General features: G+C 45.6%; 1 protein-coding gene across 6 annotated transcripts in view; it reads right to left on the bottom strand.

Annotated features, from left to right (window-relative positions):
* Positions 1–18,207, bottom strand: part of SLC8A3 (solute carrier family 8 member A3) — a 204,774-nt gene that overhangs the window by 137,091 nt on the left and 49,476 nt on the right. For 5 of the 6 annotated variants that reach the window (XM_082451591.1, XM_082451595.1, XM_082451590.1 and 2 more), the window contains one exon: positions 344–2,189. In XM_082451591.1, coding sequence (XP_082307717.1) covers positions 344–2,127 — 1,784 coding nt within the window. In that variant the 5' untranslated portion in view covers positions 2,128–2,189. Of the gene's footprint in view, positions 1–343; positions 12,388–18,207 lie in introns of those variants that run through there. The other variant, XM_082451592.1, reaches the window with a different exon arrangement.

Genomic DNA, 18,207 nt, shown 5'->3' with positions numbered 1-18,207 from the left:
CTAGCTCTTGCTAGGAGAATTCACAAGAATCCCCCCAAATCTGATATCAGAACTTCTGTCATCCCACACCTCCACCAGCCATCATTTTGAGTTTCAGTGAACAAAATGTTCTATGTCCTTAGATCCTGCCACAGGATTCCTTGCCCGAAAACAATTTAAAGTGAGAAAGCTGAAGGAGATTTTGGAAGCAGAACCTGGCAGGAGGGTCTGCTGATCCTGCATACCTGTGATGGAACCAAAGTTTGACATTAACACAAATACAAGAAAAAGTTTTAAAACGTGGTGCAGGAGAGAAGGGGGTGGCAAGGGACAGAAGCAGATGGACTGTGGAAAGGTTACTTACACAGTTTCATCATTCTTGAACTCCAACTCCCCATATGTGTCTTCAAAATCCTCACCACCACCCTTGGCGGTCCCTTCTACTGTCCTAAAGGGGACGATGACTGTGCCCCGGGCACCTGATGTCCGCAGAACCTTGACCTCCATGACACCAATACTTTCACTGACATGAATAGTGTCACATTCAAAAGTGAAGATGCCCGCGTGGTCATCATCCAAGATGGTGACCGTGGCCACACAAGGGGACACCAGGACAGCCCGAGGCAAGGGAAGACTATTGAGTACTCTGGGAGGCATCCCCTCCTCTGGCTGCTCCTCCTCTATGCGAACGTTGCTCAACCTCACAAAGAAGTGTTCATCCTCCTCAAATATGTCATCATCAATGATGCCCACAGAGAACTCCTTCTGGGTCTCTCCTGGCTTCAGAACCACAGTGCCCTCTGTGAACTCATAGTCAGCCCCCGCATTGGCAGAACCATCCTCTGTTTTGTAGTCCACATACAGGGTCTTGGACATGTCCCCCCCTTTCCTGACCACTGTCAGGAGCACAGCCCCACAGTTCTCCAGGCACTGGTAAGAGCACGGGTCAAAGAAGACCTTGGAGACAAAGTCCTCCGGCTGATCAGTGTGCACCTCGCTCATGCTAGAGGCCTTTTTGGCTTGTTCTGCGGCATGCTTCTTCAGGATATTGCCTGCGCCAGTCATCATACGGGTGGCCTGGATCCGGTAGAAGGCGCGGCTCTTCTGTTGATGGGAGAGGGCATAGTAATTGGCCATCTCTACCAGCTGATCTAAGTCCTTCTCTGGGTGTTTTTGCTTCAGATCCTTGAGAATCCGGATCATCTCCCTGCGGGACTCATCCACTTCCTTCCCTTCCAGGGGCACCAGATGCCCATCTAGGAAGTGGGAATTCATCATTTTCCCATCCATCTCGATGCCTTTGGGGTGGTCACCCTCTGTCTCTATGATGATTCCTCTGTGTTTATCTGTGCGGTACTTTTTGTGCATGTATTTGTAGAAGAGCAGTCGCCTATCTGCCACCCAGGCCAGAAGGACACACACTGGAAAGAAGAAGAGAGTGAGGAGGCCTTCCCAAACCTGGACCACACCAGGAGAGAAGACAGCCAGGATCATATAGAGCCAGATGTAGGCAAAGATGCTCCAAGCAGCAGTGACAAAGAAGACTCGGAGGTGCTTTATCTTGCGAGTCTCTCCATCGGGGATCACGTAGACGCAGATACCAATGATAATGAACATGTTGAAGGCTGCGCTGCCTACAATGGTAGAAGGTCCCAGATCACCAGCAATGAACCCATGACCACACACCTCAATTAAAGAGAGGAGGATCTCAGGAGCAGAGGAACCCAGGGCCATAAGGGTCAGATTGGAGACAGTTTCGTTCCAGACCCTAATCGTGGTTGTGCTGGTCTCTCCATTGGGCTTTTTGATAGTCACCTCTCTCTCTTGAGAAGTGATGACTTCAATAGATGCCATGAAGCGATCAGCAATGATGGACACCCCGAGAAACATGTATATCAGGGCCACAAAATAGACAATGACCCTGGCAATCTTGTCTCCAAGGGAAGGGTTCTCCGGGTACCAGATTGGCAGGATGACACCCTCCTTGCAGTCCGATGACCCTGTACAGGACTCATTGTTCTGCCCTGTACTGGGCACATCCCCTGAGCCGCCAGCCTCCGCCCGAAGACCATTCAGGAAGAGTACAAAGGTAATCAGCCCAAAATGGAGGAAGGCAGAGGTAAGAGGCTGCAACCTTAACCACGCCATACACGAGACTTAGCCGCTGGCTTCCACTGCAGCACCAATGGTCCTCCTGACAGTCCAGAGACCTAGAAGAGATCAGAGGGGCAGAAAAAGGCATGAAGAAAAGGAGGACAGCAAATGGCAGGTTCCCACCAATACAAACTGATGCTTCACCTTGAGTGACGTATGGCACTAACACATTGGGCAGTGTCTCACTTGGAAAAATAGATGTCACTGGGAGGTACAAATAGCTGCTCTGTCCTCAGGACCCTCTGGTAGACTCCAATGAAAAATGGCTTAAAATACCTGGGAATATTGGTATTGGAAACTTAAGTGGTACCCGTTTAGTCCTGTCTCCCAACCCCTTTGTTATCTGTGAGAGTTCTCAAGAATCAACTTAAGATTGGCCAAGTGTAACATGAATCTTCATCCTCACTTCTACTGTTTCTAGAGTTTTCAGCCTTCCTTATCACACTGTCATCATACTTAAGATACTCAAGAATCAGGGCTTCCCTGGTGGCACAGTGGTTGAGAATCTGCCTGCCAATGCAGGGGACACGGGTTCGAGCCCTGGTCTGGGAAGATCTCACATGCCGCGGAGCAACTGGGCCCGTGAGCCACAACTACTGAGCCTGCGCGTCTGGAGCCTGTGCTCCGCAACAAGAGAGGTCGTGATAGTGAGAGGCCGGCGCAGCACGATGAAGAGTGGCTCCTGCTCCCCGCAACTAGAGAAAGCCCTCACACAGAAACGAAGACCCAACACAGCCATAAATAAATTAATTAATTAATTTTAAAAAATACTCAAGAATCTTGCATAACATAGGTTTGCAGGAGTACATATTGAACTTTTTTCCTGGGCTACTCCCCCCCACATAGAACACCTTGCTCTGTGTGCAGTTGAGCCTGGTTGGGAAAAACTCCTTCCCCATATGAAAAATTTAGGGAGGCAAGCTGTAATTCTGAGATCGCTTGGGAAATCAAGAGATGTTCTGTAGTGAATATTACCTGCCATATAGCTAAACCGAGGCCCTGTAAGCTGTGTCCAAGACCAGTCCACGGCAGTTCTTAGCCCTCCAGCAAAATATCCTTATGAAAGAGTTTAGGTATCCAGTTACAGGAAGGTGAAGATCAGTCAGTCACTCAAATTGCAAACCCAAATACTGAAAGGGCCAGGTGGTAGAAAGCACTATAAATAACATGCAAGTGGCTCTCAAATAAGTTTTTTTTCATCTGTAGGCAAAATTTTGGGGTGAAATGCAGCCTCCTCTGCTGGTCTCAAAGCAGTAAAAGGTGAGTATGAGTTCAGAAGAATGGAAGAAATTCAGCTGAAACTACAGACTTATCTTTCTACTCATCGCCTCATTCAGATGGAATGAGAAAGCAAATATTCAATACCTAAAAAAAAGCAATTTGCCCATCTTTCTACCTCTGCTATAACCATGTAGGGGTATTGATAGTAATGGAGGAATGCTCCTATTCCCTACCTGCTCCTCCTTCTTCTCCGCTGTTTCCCATTTCAGAAAATAGCACTTCCATTCACCCGGTTTCTCATGCTCTAAAACCGCTGCCTGTCTGCAAGCCTTTCTTTCTCCAGTCTAGCACTAAACCCTACCAACTCTCTCCCCAACTCTCTCACCACCATCACAGCCCAAGCCCCCTTACTCCTCACCAGATGGATCTACTACAGTCACCTCCTCACTGAACTCACTCCAACTCTGACCATTCTCTATTCCATCTTCTCATATAGCCACAGTCATCTTTTTTTAAAAAACCCAAACCTATGCTCTCACTCCCCCGTTTGAAGCCCTTCAGTATTTTCCCCTCGCTCTTAATATAGAGACCAGGATCCTTACCATGACCCGCCAAGCCTTGCACGAGCTCCTTTCTTCCTCCTCTTCCCCCTCAGCTCTTGCCACTGCCCCTCTCACTGCATTTCTGCAATAATGGCCATATCAGGTCCCGGAGTACACCAACTTATTTTCCACCTCAGGACCTTTGCCCATAACATCATCCATGACCAAAATGACTATTCCTTCTTCGTACCCCCACTGTTAACAATGCTTTAGATCTCAGCTTGAGTGTCACTCTCTCAGAAAAACTTACATTCACCCTAAAAATGGTCAACTCCCTCTTTAACTTTCCTTCGTGGCACTTCTAACATTTTGAAATTACATGGGTATTTGTAGGATTATATGATTAATGACTAACTCATCCATTAAACTATGAATGATATAAAGGAAAAGATTATGTCTATTCTGTTTACCATGGTATCCTAAGTAGTTAGTTAGATGCTCAGTAAACGTATGTTTGGGAATAAATGTGGCCCTAAGGGAAGCTTCCTCAGTGCTATGGACTGAATTGTGCCCTTCTCCAAATTCCTATATTGAAGCCCTAATCCACACTGTGGCTTTATTTGGAGATAGGACTTCTAGGAAGTAATTAAGGTGAAATGAAGTCATAAGGGTGGGGTCCTAATCCAATAGGATTGGTGGCCTTATAAGAAGATGAGAGAGAGGAGAGAGAGAGAGAGAGAGAGAGAGCTCTCCATTTTGTGAGGACATAGGCAGAAAGTGGTCATCTGCAAGCCAGGAAGAGACCTCTATCCAGAAACCAAATTGGCCAGTATCTTGATCTTAGAATCCCAGCCTCCCAATAAACTTCTATTGTTTAACCCACTCAGTCTATGGTATTTTGTTATGGTAGCCTGAAGACTAATAAACTCAGAAATCAGCCTTCTTTAAAGTCATTTTACAATCTGAATTATAGCCATTTGTTTTAGGAAAAAAAAAAAAAGATCTCATAGACAAATCTGGACTAGATTTTAGAGGCTATGTAGGACCTCTTTAAATTCCCAAGCCTTGTACTCAAAGAGAAATTCCCTTTGGAACACAGTACACCCTGGTGCATACTGTAATCCTAAAGGCCCTCCTCCCAAAGGGCTCTGTGGATTAACTTGGTTTCGTTTAATCCACAGAGCCAACTGCTGAGGACCACATTCCCCGTTAGTCCAGGTACTGGGGGTCATCCCAGAAGGTGCTTGGAGCTTTGACCTCACTCAGAGGAGAAGAGGCTATGACAATGACCATGGAGGAGTAGAGAGGCTGAAGGTGTTCAGCATCCATATTCAAAGCCCTCATAATCTGTGATGCACACAGTGACCCTATTCATAGGTTTGGCACTCACCTAGCCAGAGAAATGTGGACAGAGACAGATCCTGGCTCCTTGCCTTGACCTCTGAAAACACAACACTTTGTGAATTCTGATAAGCCCCAGACATAAGGAGACAGAAGGTGGGCACAGCTGGAGCAGCTCTTTGATCAAGAGCCAACATGGTGACAGGCGGTGGCAGCTGCATGGCTGGCCAAGCCCACAGGGGTGGGCTATCCACAGGTTAGGGAAGAGGGCTGGTCTGCTGCAGTCAAGGGACACGTAACATTGAGATAGTAGAGTTATCCTGATCAAAGGGGGATGAGGACTCCTACTGATCTTACCTACCCGGAGAATTAACCAGGATCATGGTCTTTATTTCCCTTGGTCCTAAAGACACCTGTGGCAATAGGTTTTTACGGGGACTATGCTATCATATGGTCAGAATCAGGCTGTTTCCTGAGAAAACAAATGAACTGAAGGAAAGGATAAAAGAAAACAAGGCAAGAAGGTGGCTAAGAATTGCCTGCATCAAGTTTTTGGAACTGAAGGTGGAAAACGAGCTGTAGATGCCCAGTTGTTCTTTCCGGCCCTGCCAGGAGATGGTTTCTGCCTGAGACGTTAGAGGGAGAGGGGACGTCTCTGATGAACAAGCCAACAGTCATCTTTTTGTGCCATTGCCCCAGCCCCAGACACCAACTGAGACAGATCCCAACCTCCTGGGGGGTCCACTGCAGTCCCTCAGAGACCCAAGTGATCTTTGGTGGCTCCAGAAGGCTTTTAATCAGCCCTAAGTCAGGGAGGTGACTCAGCTTGAGACCCCCCAGAACCACCCCAAATAAGGAAGATATTAATGACTGTAACTAACGCTTAAAAGTGCTTATTGTGTGCATAAAGTATGATCCCATTTCATCTTCATAACAATCCTATGAGATTAGTACTATTTTTATCCCTCTTTTACATTTTGGGAAACTGAGTCTTAGTTAAGTCATTTGAGTCATTTACTCAAAGCATAAAGCAAAGAAGTAGCAGAGCCAGAGCTCACACACAGATGACATAAAATTTATGGTCTTAACCACTCCACTTTACTAGGATGTCCCAATTTGTTGCAGAATGTCCACGAGCCCCAATCAGCTTCCAGTCTTCTGTGGACTTAGAAGCAATATGACTGCCCCACGTACCCTCACAGGAGAGACCAACCATTTGGTAGAGTTGCCCGGTCTCCAGGTTTCCTGGGGTTGTCCTGGTTGCCCGAGGCCATCTCCCACCCGAATATTCTCCTTCCCATCAGTTCGGTTTGACAAACATTAACAAATGCCTATGGTTCTCCAGGCCTGGTACTAGATGCCGGTGGGCAAAATAAAAAATGATACAGGGTTTGCCCTCGAAGGTACCATCTAGCAGGGGTGGAGAGCTGCACATATAGGCACTTCTACTATCGTCAGTGAAGGTATGGGCAGAATGCTGCCGAACGCGAGGAGGGCAGTGAGCCAGCTTGGGGATTCAGGGAGGCGTTCTGAAGGAAGTGATCCCTGAAATGAGGCTTCAAGCATGAGTGAGCTTTAGTTTAAAAAAAAAAAAACAAGAAGAAGAAGAAAGAAAGAAAGTGGGAAGGGCACTTGAGTCAAAGAGAACAGCCCAAGCAAAGACACGAAGCCATGGAAAAGCCTGCTGTGTGCACAGGATTACAAGGAATTCAGTGCGAGGCAGAAGAGGCAGAAGATGAGGCTGGTCATGGAGGGAGGACCCAATTCATGGCAAGTCTTATATGCCAGGCTGAGAAGATGGGATTTTTTTATCCTAAGGGCAGTGAAAAGCCAATGATAGGATTCTGAACAGGGGAATGACATGGTCTGATTTGTATTTCAGAAAAACTAATTTGGCTAAAGGGTTTAGGATGGCTGTAAGAGGAACAAAACCAAAGCAGAAGATGAGTTCGAAATCTATTGGAAACAGAACAGATACAGATAAAGAGGGTGGGCCTAGGGTATATTCTGCATATGATGACCCTCTGTCCCCTCAGCTCAGCCCACGGCCCCTCATCTTTTTCTTGGATTATTTTCCTAACGCCCCCGGGGCCGTCTGCAAGGTGTCTGTGTCCTCAGCAGTGGCTCCTGACATCCTTCAATATCACTGGCATATTTAATGAAAGTCACTGTTCCTCTGCTCTTCCAGATCATTAATAAAACAGTGCCACCAGGCCAGACTGAGCAAATTCTCCCTCTTGCTACGCCCTCCACTTTCTCCAATGGGGAACACTGCTCCGGGCTTGTCACCAGCCTGGGTAGACTCATCCGGCTCTGCTTCTAAATCTGGGCCCCTGCACAGGTGTCACAGCCAATTTCCATTAAAGTTTTAGGTGCAACCAGGCTGCGCGGGATCTGAAGTGTCACCCGAGTCCAGGAACACCGCATCTTCTCCTGTACTTCCTCTGCCTACAGGGGATAAGAGTCTGCAGCGTCCTCTCTGTGGCAGTGCTCTCCCAGAAACACAGGAACGAAATTCCCGGCACTCTCAAAGAGTAGGAAAGACATGACCTCGGCTGCTTAGGTAGTTTGTCTGCCACAATTGGAACTTGGATCCAAGGAGGAAATTACAATGATGCTGCTTTTCGTGCATCATGATCTCTTTGAATCTTCAGAGTGAAAAAGTTAATATTATCATCACGCCTATTTTACAGATACGCAAATTTGAGTTCATAAAGGTTAAAGAATTTGCCCAAATCACAGTAAGTACAAAAATAGGCTCTTGAATTCTGGCAGCCTGACTCCAGAGCACATGATGTTAACCACTGTGCCGGGTAGATGCCCTACGTTTGGGTACCCGTTTGAAAAGCAAGGGCCTAGGGAGGGGGTGGTGAGTCTTTCTGGATATGGAGCCCTTGCTACGAGCTTGGAGGCTCTACATACTCCAAGGCAGCCCGGAGCAGTGGTAGAGCCCCAAATTTGAAAGCAGGAGGCAAGAACTTTCTTCCCAGCTCTGCCTCAACAAGCTATGAGACTTTGAAGAGTCAGTGAACCTCTTATGGCCTCAGCTTCCTCATCCAGAAAATCTGTGTTGGGTTGGATAATCTCCATAGTTCCTCTGAGTCAAAAATGCTTTGATGGCAGGCAGGGCCGTCTCTCACAAAAGGCAAAGAAGCGAAGGCACACATTTAAGTTAGGTTGGCCCAAGGAGACCTCAGAGGATAAGAGATTAAGTTAAGGGAGTGTGGTAGGAAAAGGGGGCCCCAAAAAGGCAAGGAGAGCCTACGTTCTGGATTTACCAAAGGCACCTTGGATCAAACCCATTTTTTAAACAATTGCTCTTTGAATGCCCATTTTGGACCAAGCACTGTCCTAGGGATTGGGTGTACTGCCATGAACGAGCTACACCACATCCCCAACTTTATAGCGTTTACCTTCTGATGAGGAATAGAGACAAACAAGGAATCATGGACATAAGTGTCTACGATGATGTCCTGGGAAATACCGTCTTTTTCTTGTTCTGCCCTAAGCTCTCAAGTTGGTCGCTGCAGAGCTGCCTCTAACCTTGCAGACAGTGGTTGCAATGCAGCACGGCTTTATAATATCAAGAACCTTGCAGTAGCACATGATATGGTTGGTATTTTACTGTTCTTGCTTCTCTGATCTCATGCAATTGTCATATTTTGCCTTCCTTGAAGCCCCCAAACCCTTAATGACGTCCAAGCCATATGATAACTTCGTAAAACCCTGCTGGCTCTCTCCCAGGCACTACCACACAAGAAGAGGAAGCACCAGCAGGCCTCCTTCTCCTCATGCTGTGTATAAACCAAAGACTCTAAAAACGACGACAACAACAACAACCATCATATCTATTCATTGAGTACTTACTCTATGGCTGGCACTGCATTAGGTACTTTCATAGCTGCTGCTTAATACCTAAGTATCCCACAATGATTCAGGTAGCATTATCTGTTTTAGAAATGAGGAGACTTGGGCCCGATGATTAATAATTCACCCAAGGTCCACTAGCTGAGCAAGTGGCACAGCTGAGCTATGAAACTTGGTATGTCAAATGCCAAAATCTAAAAGGGATGGTGGAATAACAGGGTAGGAATGTGGAGCCCTTAGGTCAAGAACCTACAGCGCTAGGAACCTCTACCTCCTCTGAGAAGCCTTCCCTGATAATGCCCTCTTCCTCTACCTTCCAAATGAGTCATTTTTCTCCCCCCGCCTTCCTCTAGCATTTTGATGACCACTGAAGCACTTGTCACACATTGTCACGTTAATCTGGGCTTATCTGTCTACACGTCCATCTCCTACACTCTTAGAGAAATTCCCTGAGGGATTCTCTAAGGGACTTTTTCTTTTTTAGCAAGTGATCACACTCAGCTGATAGGGCTAAAAGGTTGGACCTGATCTCTAATATCTTCTCTGCCTCTAAAATTCTATGATTCCAAGGCTTGTTGGTTCTATTCGAAGGTTTACCAGACTCTGTGGAAGCCAGAGGACTTTGCCCTCCATAAGTCCTTGACAGATCTGGAGAGTCACAAACCATGAGAGGGGGCCATAGAGAAAGGAAGAGAAAGGGCTTAGCCCACCTAATTAAAGTTCTGCTTCTCCTGCTGCTGGATCTACATCAGCATGTAAGTCATTCCCCACATTGGAGGCAATAATGGAACTAGGATCACGTGCTAGACAGGGCTGTGCTTTAGAATAACTTTGGAGCTCTCAAAAATACAGATATCTGGATCCTACTCCAGACCTAAGTTTTGGACTCTCTGGGAGTGGAGTCTAGATATTTAGCCCTTTTAAAAGTTCCTTAGTTGATTTTGAGGTGCAGCCAAGGGAGAGAAGAAAAGGAACATAGCCTAAGACATTTGCATCTCAGGGATTCCAACCATTAGGGACTTTCTTTGGACCAAAAAAAAGGACTCTTAGTGTATCATGAGTTGACTTATAAATGGGTACCACAAAGCCTTTCTATACACTGGACAAACATCCCACCCTCCTGGACTCTCTCTTCCTTTCATACCTTGCCAAGGAGAGTCAGCAACAACTCCCTACTCATATAAGTAGATTTTCCCTTTGTCTCCCCCTAAACTTGCTGTCTGCTAAATTTACACTTTACTAAAGAAATAGAAAAGACCCAGAGTTCCCTTACCTACATAGGAAAATGATGGTACTCATCCATTTTCAGCAAACATGTTTCTAAGTATTTTCCCTTTTTCCTCACACTATCTTTGTTTGTTTGATGATTCGTTTATTCATTTACACATGCACGCACTTGTATGAAATCCAGTCCACGTGACACAGGTCAACTTTCACAGAACTATGATGAGGAGGTTACTCTGCTTTGTATCCAACTCATTTTTTTTTTTTTTTTGGCACATTCAGAAAAATTAGAATAAAAGTTCCTAGAGGGTAGAAATTTTTATCTGTTTGGTATTTCTGTATCCCCAGTGTCTATATCAGTGCCTGGCATAGAGTGGGTGTTCAGTATATACTTAGTGAATGAATAGATCCATGAATAAATATGCAAAAATAGAAGGCATAATAGCCAGTGATTTCTCCCACTCTTGGCAGTGTTCAGACGGAGCATCCCATCTGTCAGGGATGCTGTGAGCAAGGTTTTTCCAATTTGAGTTATATGAACAAAATGTAATCCCCCCTGAGGAGCACACACTTCACTGGAGAACAGTGACAGAAAACCAAATTACAACAAAACGAGTCCTAGATTTGGAAGCATGTGGAATGTGCCAAGAGAGTACAGAGGAAGGAAGGTCAAGTGCTGCCTGGGATCATCAGGGCCGGCTTCATGGATCAGGCAATTTTAGATCTAGGATTTGAAGAATGGATAGGAGTTAACTGGGTCGAAGCCAGTGCACCTCAAACAAAGGTAAGAGAAAGCCATGCTAAAGAGCACGTCAGCCTCAACAAGCAGTGCCTGTTTAAAGAACAGTGAGCAGGGTGTCTGAAGGACAGGGCACTTGAGAGAAGCTGCAGAAATAAGTGAGGAATGGTTTGTAAAAGGCCTTGTACGCCCAGCCAAGGTATTGGGGCATTATCTTGGAGGTAATAAGGAACCACTGTAAGTTTTTTAATCACAGGAGGGACAAGATCATTGTTTTTCCTTTGTATGGAGCCCTAGACTGACGACAATGTGTAAACTGGATAAGTGAACGAAAGTGGGGCAAGACTCGGGGCAGAAGACCGCTTCGGAGACTCTTGAGGTATGTGAGTGAGACACGATCAGAACCTGAGCACAGGCAATGAGAGCGGGCCTGCTGAGGAGAGGCAGGGGATTAGAACTTTTTCAAAAGTAGAATCCATACATGTTGAGGACTAATTGAAAATAGAAAATGATGACAAAAAAGAGATGAAGAGCCACAGGCAGGACCAAACCACATCAGGCACCTTCGTCATCCCACTGGTCCCACAAGGGTTCTCCTGATTCAGGGATCTCCAGGCCCAAAGAAATGGGAGCTGAAAAATTCAACACAAATCCGTCTAACTTAGATACCTGTTTAGCTTTAGGGATAACCTGTGACTGTAAGACAAATGAGGCCAGGAGAGTTCTGGGCTCTCCAGGAAGACAGCAAGAAGGCCCCAGAGCTCCACCAAGGCACCAGAATGCTCCTCAGTCTAGTCAAGGTAATAACCATGTGTTGGCTCAGTAGTCCTGACTGTGATAAGTTCAGGAGATACGGAGATGAGACAGGTCTGGTCCCTGCTGTGGAGAAGTGCACAGAAAAGTACACAAGATCGGTTTCCAAATGTGAGCACAGGTCTTTAGGAATTACCAACACTGACTGAGAATATCCATTCCGCCACCCCACACCGCCCCGGAAGTGGTGGAGTCAGATTTCTCACATCTCTTTCAAAGGAGAATGCAGTTTTACACAGAAGAAAATGAACTCATAAAATGCACTGCCCCTCCAAAATACTGCCAGCTAGAAAAGTAAAAAGTATTTTTAAAAGATCCAAAATACCGAGATGAACTCAAATCCTAGCGTGGGTTACAAGAAAGCCTGATTCTGCTCATTGATTCATGAAAAAGTTTGTCAGGCCTTTACTATGTGCCCATCACAGTTGTAGGTTCTTTGACGATCATTTCTGCCTCGATGTGTTCTCAAGTTTATTGGGTGCCAAATGCATGTCACATTCTGTTCCAGCTACTAGGTCCAATATTACTAGGTCCAGCTAGGTCCAATATTACCTCACCTGGACTACAGCAAAGCTGCCAGTCTTGCCACATCTCTTACAGTCTACGCTCCAGAAGAACAGCCACCGTGTCTTTTTAAAATGTAAATCAGATACAGTAAGTCCCCAACATACGAATGAGTTCCGTTCCGAGAGTGCGTTCCTAAGTCCAATTTGTTCGTAAGTCCAACAAAGTCAGCCTAGGTACCCAACTGACACAGTCGGCTATATAGTACTGTACTGTAAGAAGTTTATAAAACTTTTCACACAAATAATGCATAAAAAACAAACAACACAAAAAATAAAAACATTTTTAATCTTACAGTGCAGTACCTTGAAAAGTACCGTAGTACAGTGCAACAGTTGGCATACAGGGGCTGCCATCGAGTGAACAGGCTAGAAGAATTACTGACTGGAAGAGGGAGAGGAGGTGGGAGATGGTAGAGCTGAAGGATCGACAGCAGTAGGAGACAAGCTGCAATTTCACTCACGCGTGACACTGATGGAACGCATGTTCGAACCTTTGAAAGTTCGCAACTTGAAGGTTCATATGTAGGGGACTTACTGTACATCATGCCATTCTTTGCAACCTTCTCTTTCTGCAGAACTCCCCACCCCCTACCGACTTCTGACTTCCCACCCTCACCTCCCACCACTTCGTTTCGCTGCCGCTATACTCCACTCCAGCTATGGTGGAGTTCCCTGAAGTTTCTAGAACACATCCAGCATGTACCTGACCTAGGACCTTTGCATTTACTGTTCCCTCTGCTGGCAACACCTCTACCCTAAAGATCTCTATAGATCACTTTTTGATCTCATTCAGGTCTCAGATGCCGCCTTCTCAGAGGCTTCCTGCCCTCATCTTAACTAAATATGATCCTATCCTTCCCCCTCAGCACTCTGTCACACCACTTTTCCTTTTCTTTCTTTCTTTTTTTTGGCTGCACCGAGCGGCATGCAGGATCTTGGCTCCCCGACCAGGATCGAACCCGTGCCCCCTGAAGTGGAAGCGTGGAATCTTAACCACTGGACCGCCAGGGAAGTCCCACTCTTCCTTTTCTTTATAGCACACACAGTGACTGAAATCATCATTGTTTTTCTGTTTGTTCACTGGTTTATCATAGAACATAAACTCCATGGGAGCAGAAAACTTGGTCTTTTGGTTCACCACAGTATTCTCAGGGCCTTGACTGAAGCCTGGCAGAGTGTCAGTATTTCTTGAGGAGATCAATGCTCACTCTGCAGGAATAAGTGTTTTTGGAAAGATGCACCTGCGAGGAGAGATGTCAAGCTTCCTGGGAAGCCTTGGGGTAGAAAGGTAAATGGTAAAGCCAATGACCTCAGAGAACAGCCAGTTTTGTTCGTTTGAAAGCACCAACAGGACCACAGTAGTATCTGGAGGGTGGTTGTGAGGATGTTTCTAAGCACATTTCATTCTCTCCACCTTAGCCCTCTCATGGGCACCTTACTTTTCCTCCAGAGTGTGTGGCCTCATGATAACCAACATTCATAGTACACTATTCACTCAACAAATCTCCAGTGATAGTCTGTACCAACAATTGACAAAGGCCTTCTCGCTCACATGATCTCATTTAATCCTCATGAGGTTGTTCATACAGATGAAGAAACAGAGGCTCAGTTCACTGCCTAGAGTTTCCAAGCCAAGAAATAATGAAGCCAGAACCAAACCTTGGTCCTCCGGCTGCCAGGGGTCTCCTTCCGCCAAGCCTGAAAAAGTATCATGTCAGGCAAGACCAAGAGACAACATCCCCTGTCACTGAAAGGAAATCAGGGCTGGGCCAGGGGCCCAGGACAGCCTGAGGGGGCATTGTTCCCGCCCCTCCCTGTTCCCCAGAGAAAACCACTTGGGCTCTATCTTTTGGAATTATCCACAGAGAGAGGGCTGACATCCCTCTGCCCTGTTGCCTACCCATCAAGGGGAAGCTGGTGATGAGTTGCTTTTATGTACCTTTTCCTCAGCACATTCTCCAGGAGGCTGATTTATTTTAATGCCATTTAATTTCTCTTAATTTTTAAATGTTACAATATGGGATTAGGTCATATCGTTGCCCAAATGAAGAGCAAATGGACTTGGGCAAGCACTCAAAGTACTCTCTCTGACACGTGGCTGGGGGATTTTCTTGTACACTCAACCCCAGGGGTGTTCTGGGGCCTCCTTTCACAAGAGGGTGCTAGAAGCAGACTCCTAGGACTCCCAGCAGATCCAGATGCTGTCTTGACAGTTGTGCTCTCTCCCCACCCCTCGAATGATTCTCCTCGAAGTTGACTCCCCCATTAGTTCCTTCTGAGAGGCTGGAAGGCACAGACTCAAGATGATTCTTCCCGAATCCTAGGGGAGAGAGTACAGTGGTATGGTAGGCAGTGAGCAGAGCCTCTGGAAAGCCGCTGGACAAAGTGATTCCACGTAGACTGTCAACAGAGTCTACACGGATTCAAATACATCCTTCCTGGATGGAAAAGGAAAAGCAGAAGCACAGGAATTGAGACAGAATTGTCTGGAGCATTTGGGGACCGAGCACTACTAGTCATTCTGAGAATGGCCCAGAGTGTCGCAGTGGGAAGGGACTCCACGCAGGAGTGCCAACCTCGGGCCATCAGGGCCCTTAACCAGCTCAGGATGTCTTGTAGGCCAGACATCCAGATAGTTGGGTTGGCTGCTCATTTGACCTCTAGAGACCCAATGTGATAACAAATTGGGGGCTTCAAATTGCAGCTGGAAGGTTCTGAAACAAAAGAGGCGGTCAGCACGAATAATATTCTTAGTAGGAGGTGATCTCTAGGCTGTGGAACAAGACCCACAGAACACAGGATTGTCAGGTCAGGGACGTAGCTTAAAATCAGCGCATCTAACATAGCCTTTTTTTAAGCGTAACGAATGTGAGGCCCAGAGAGAAGAAGTGGGTCTTGCTTATAGTTGTCAGAAGCGATAATAACTAGAATATAATGTTCTTGCTACCCGTTCAACACATCTTCTGTGATACCACATTGCTTGCTCCTGGTTTGAGTTTTTGACTCCATCACTGGCTCCTTTTACGATAAATAGGACAGATTCCTTTCTTGACCTTGTTTCACATGCCTCAAAAGTGAGGCAGTTATTCATTTCTTCACTTTTCATTGAACACCCACTGTGTTTCAGGCATCATGCAACAAGGAGTGGGAGAGAGAAAAAGGACTTGGTCCAGGAAGGAAAGTAAGTCACAAGACAAAAAAAAAATTTTTTTAATAATTTAAAAAATCTGCATTTCAATAAATATAAGGGTCTCATGAAAAACAGATGCTGTGTTATAAATATTCAGAATAGGAGACTGCTTCTCCACAAAGCCTTCCCATCGGAAAGAGGTATTTGAACTGAACACTGAAGAACAGGTAGGATTCTTAGTGAAAGGCAAACCATGAACAAAGGCACAGAAGAAGAAAGGACAAGTGTACTTATGTACCTACATGGGAATTGTAAAAAGTGAGACTATAAGTGGAGTGGTGAACCAGGCCACGGAGGCCCTTGAATACCAGGAGTTGGACTGCTGCAAAAAATGGGAGGACCTTCAGGATTTTTTTGTGTGGGAAAATGACAAGCCTAGAATGGTGTTTTAGGAGGGGAATCTCGTAACAGTCACTAAAATGAATTGAAGGACCGGGAGAATGAAGTTGGGAAGATGTTAGAAAGTTATTGTTTATAGTATCATAATAATAGTTACTTCATACAGGTATGGTAAGGATTGAATGGGAAAAATCAGAGTTAGGCACCTTGCAACAGATTCTGTTGCAAACATACAAATGTTGGCTGCTATAATAATAATTATTATTATAATTATCATTATTATTATGTAAGATGTTATCAACTCTGTACTGAGGTAGTGGTAGTAGGGATGGAGAAGAGAGCAATGAACTTAACAGACATACGACAGTCCCCCTTCATCTTTGTGGGATAAATTCCAAGACCCCAGTGGATGCCTGCAACTGCAGATAGTACTTAACTCTACATATAGTATGTTTTTTTTCCTGTACATAGATGCTGATAGTTGAATTTACAAATTAGGCCCAGTAAGAGATTAACAATAACTAATAATAAAATAGAACAATTATAACAATACACTTTAATAAAAGTTATGTGAATGTAGTCTTTTTCTCTCTCACTCAAAATATCTTATAGTACACATTTAATGCTTTTTCCATCTTAACAAAGCACTTTATCACGCACCGTGGCTGTAACTTCTGTAGTGTGAGAGAGGTGCGACAGCAAAACTAGCATGAATTTCTTTTTCCTTCCCAATTTCATGGTTCTTACCGTAGATCTTAGCGACCTCAGCATAGGATTTTTTCTTTCCTTATTAAGTGGTGAACTTGCGCTTTTTCACTTAAAGGAAGCACTTTGCAGCTTCTCTTTGGCACATCCGAATTGCCAGCATCACTATTCTTGTGCTTTGGGGCCATGATTAAGTAAAATAAGGGTCCCTTGAACACAAGCACTGCGATTCCGCGACAGTCGATCTGATAACTGAGCCCGGCTACAAAGTGACTAATGGGCAGGGATACGCTGGACAAAGTGATGGTTCACATCCGGGGCGGGATGGGCCCAGGATGGCACCAGATTTCATCACTCAAAACAGTGCATAATTTAAGACTTATGAATTGTTTATTTCTGGAATTTTCCATTAAATATTTTCGGACCAAAGTTGACGAGTAACTGAAACCGCAAAGAGTGAAAGTGTGGTTAAGGGAGGACTACTGTTCTCGGATAACAAGGGGGCGGAGTCACAGGTAAACTTGGGGACTTCCAGCCAGGGTGACCGGAAGTTGTCTGATGCCATCAATAGAAAGCGGGAAGTCAGGAAGAACAACTCCTAAGGACGAAGATGTCAGTTTAGCAAAGATTCAGTTTGAGGGGCTGACAGGACATCCTGTGGGAGATATTGTGCAAGTGGCTGGAAACAAGCTGCTGGGCTTGGAGAGCTAGAGTCCTTGACTGAGAATTCTCCACGCACAAACCACTAAGGAAGATGCTGAGGGATAAGGTAGAAGGGGAAAACTGGGAGGGAGGAGAGGATCTTGGAGAGGAGGTTGGAAGAGGGACCACCTAGAGAGTAAGTGGAGAGTTCAGTGTGATAGAAGCCAAGAGGAGAAAGTTTCAAGGAGCTAATGATCATTCTTATCTGACGGGCATTGGGGGGAATCAGGAATAAGTTATTATGTTTGGGAGAATGAGAAGTGCTTGGTGGGTGATAGTTGGGCAGGAGGTAGAAAAAAGTGAGAAAGCAAGGGGCTAAGTGAATGAATGAGTGATGGGGAAATAGACACAGATGCCTACTCTAAAATTTCAAGAGTCTGTTGAAAGCAAGATGGGAAGAGAAAATGACGGGGGAGGAATTGAACAAAGTGATATTCTTGTCAGGATGGGGTTTGTTGAGCATGCTTACAGTTAGAAGGAGGAGATTCAATGCTGAAAAAGAGAGAGCTCAGGGCAAGTTTATGAAGGCAGGGCAGGAGGGCCACTGTGCAGGAAGGGAAGGGAGAGCTTTTTTTTACTGTGAGACCAGTGACAAGTAAGGATGAGGGACAAAGTTGGGAGATCAGGGGGCAAAGGAAGAGTGTTGGCCAAACTCACACTGTTTGGCTTCATTCTCTAGGATGAACAAAGCAGTGCATGACTGGGAGGTCCTCTCCTCAAGTGATTTGGAAATGGCCACATGCAAGCCAGGGCAGGAAAACAGTTTCCAGTTCCACTTCTGGATCCAGTCCCTACATGACCCAGCGTTCCTGTACACAACCAGGA

This window comes from Balaenoptera physalus (genome assembly GCF_965194825.1).
Source record: "Balaenoptera physalus genome assembly, chromosome: 2".
In the NCBI taxonomy this organism is placed as follows: Eukaryota; Metazoa; Chordata; class Mammalia; order Artiodactyla; family Balaenopteridae; genus Balaenoptera; species Balaenoptera physalus.
This window is presented reverse-complemented; position numbering and strand designations above follow the sequence as displayed.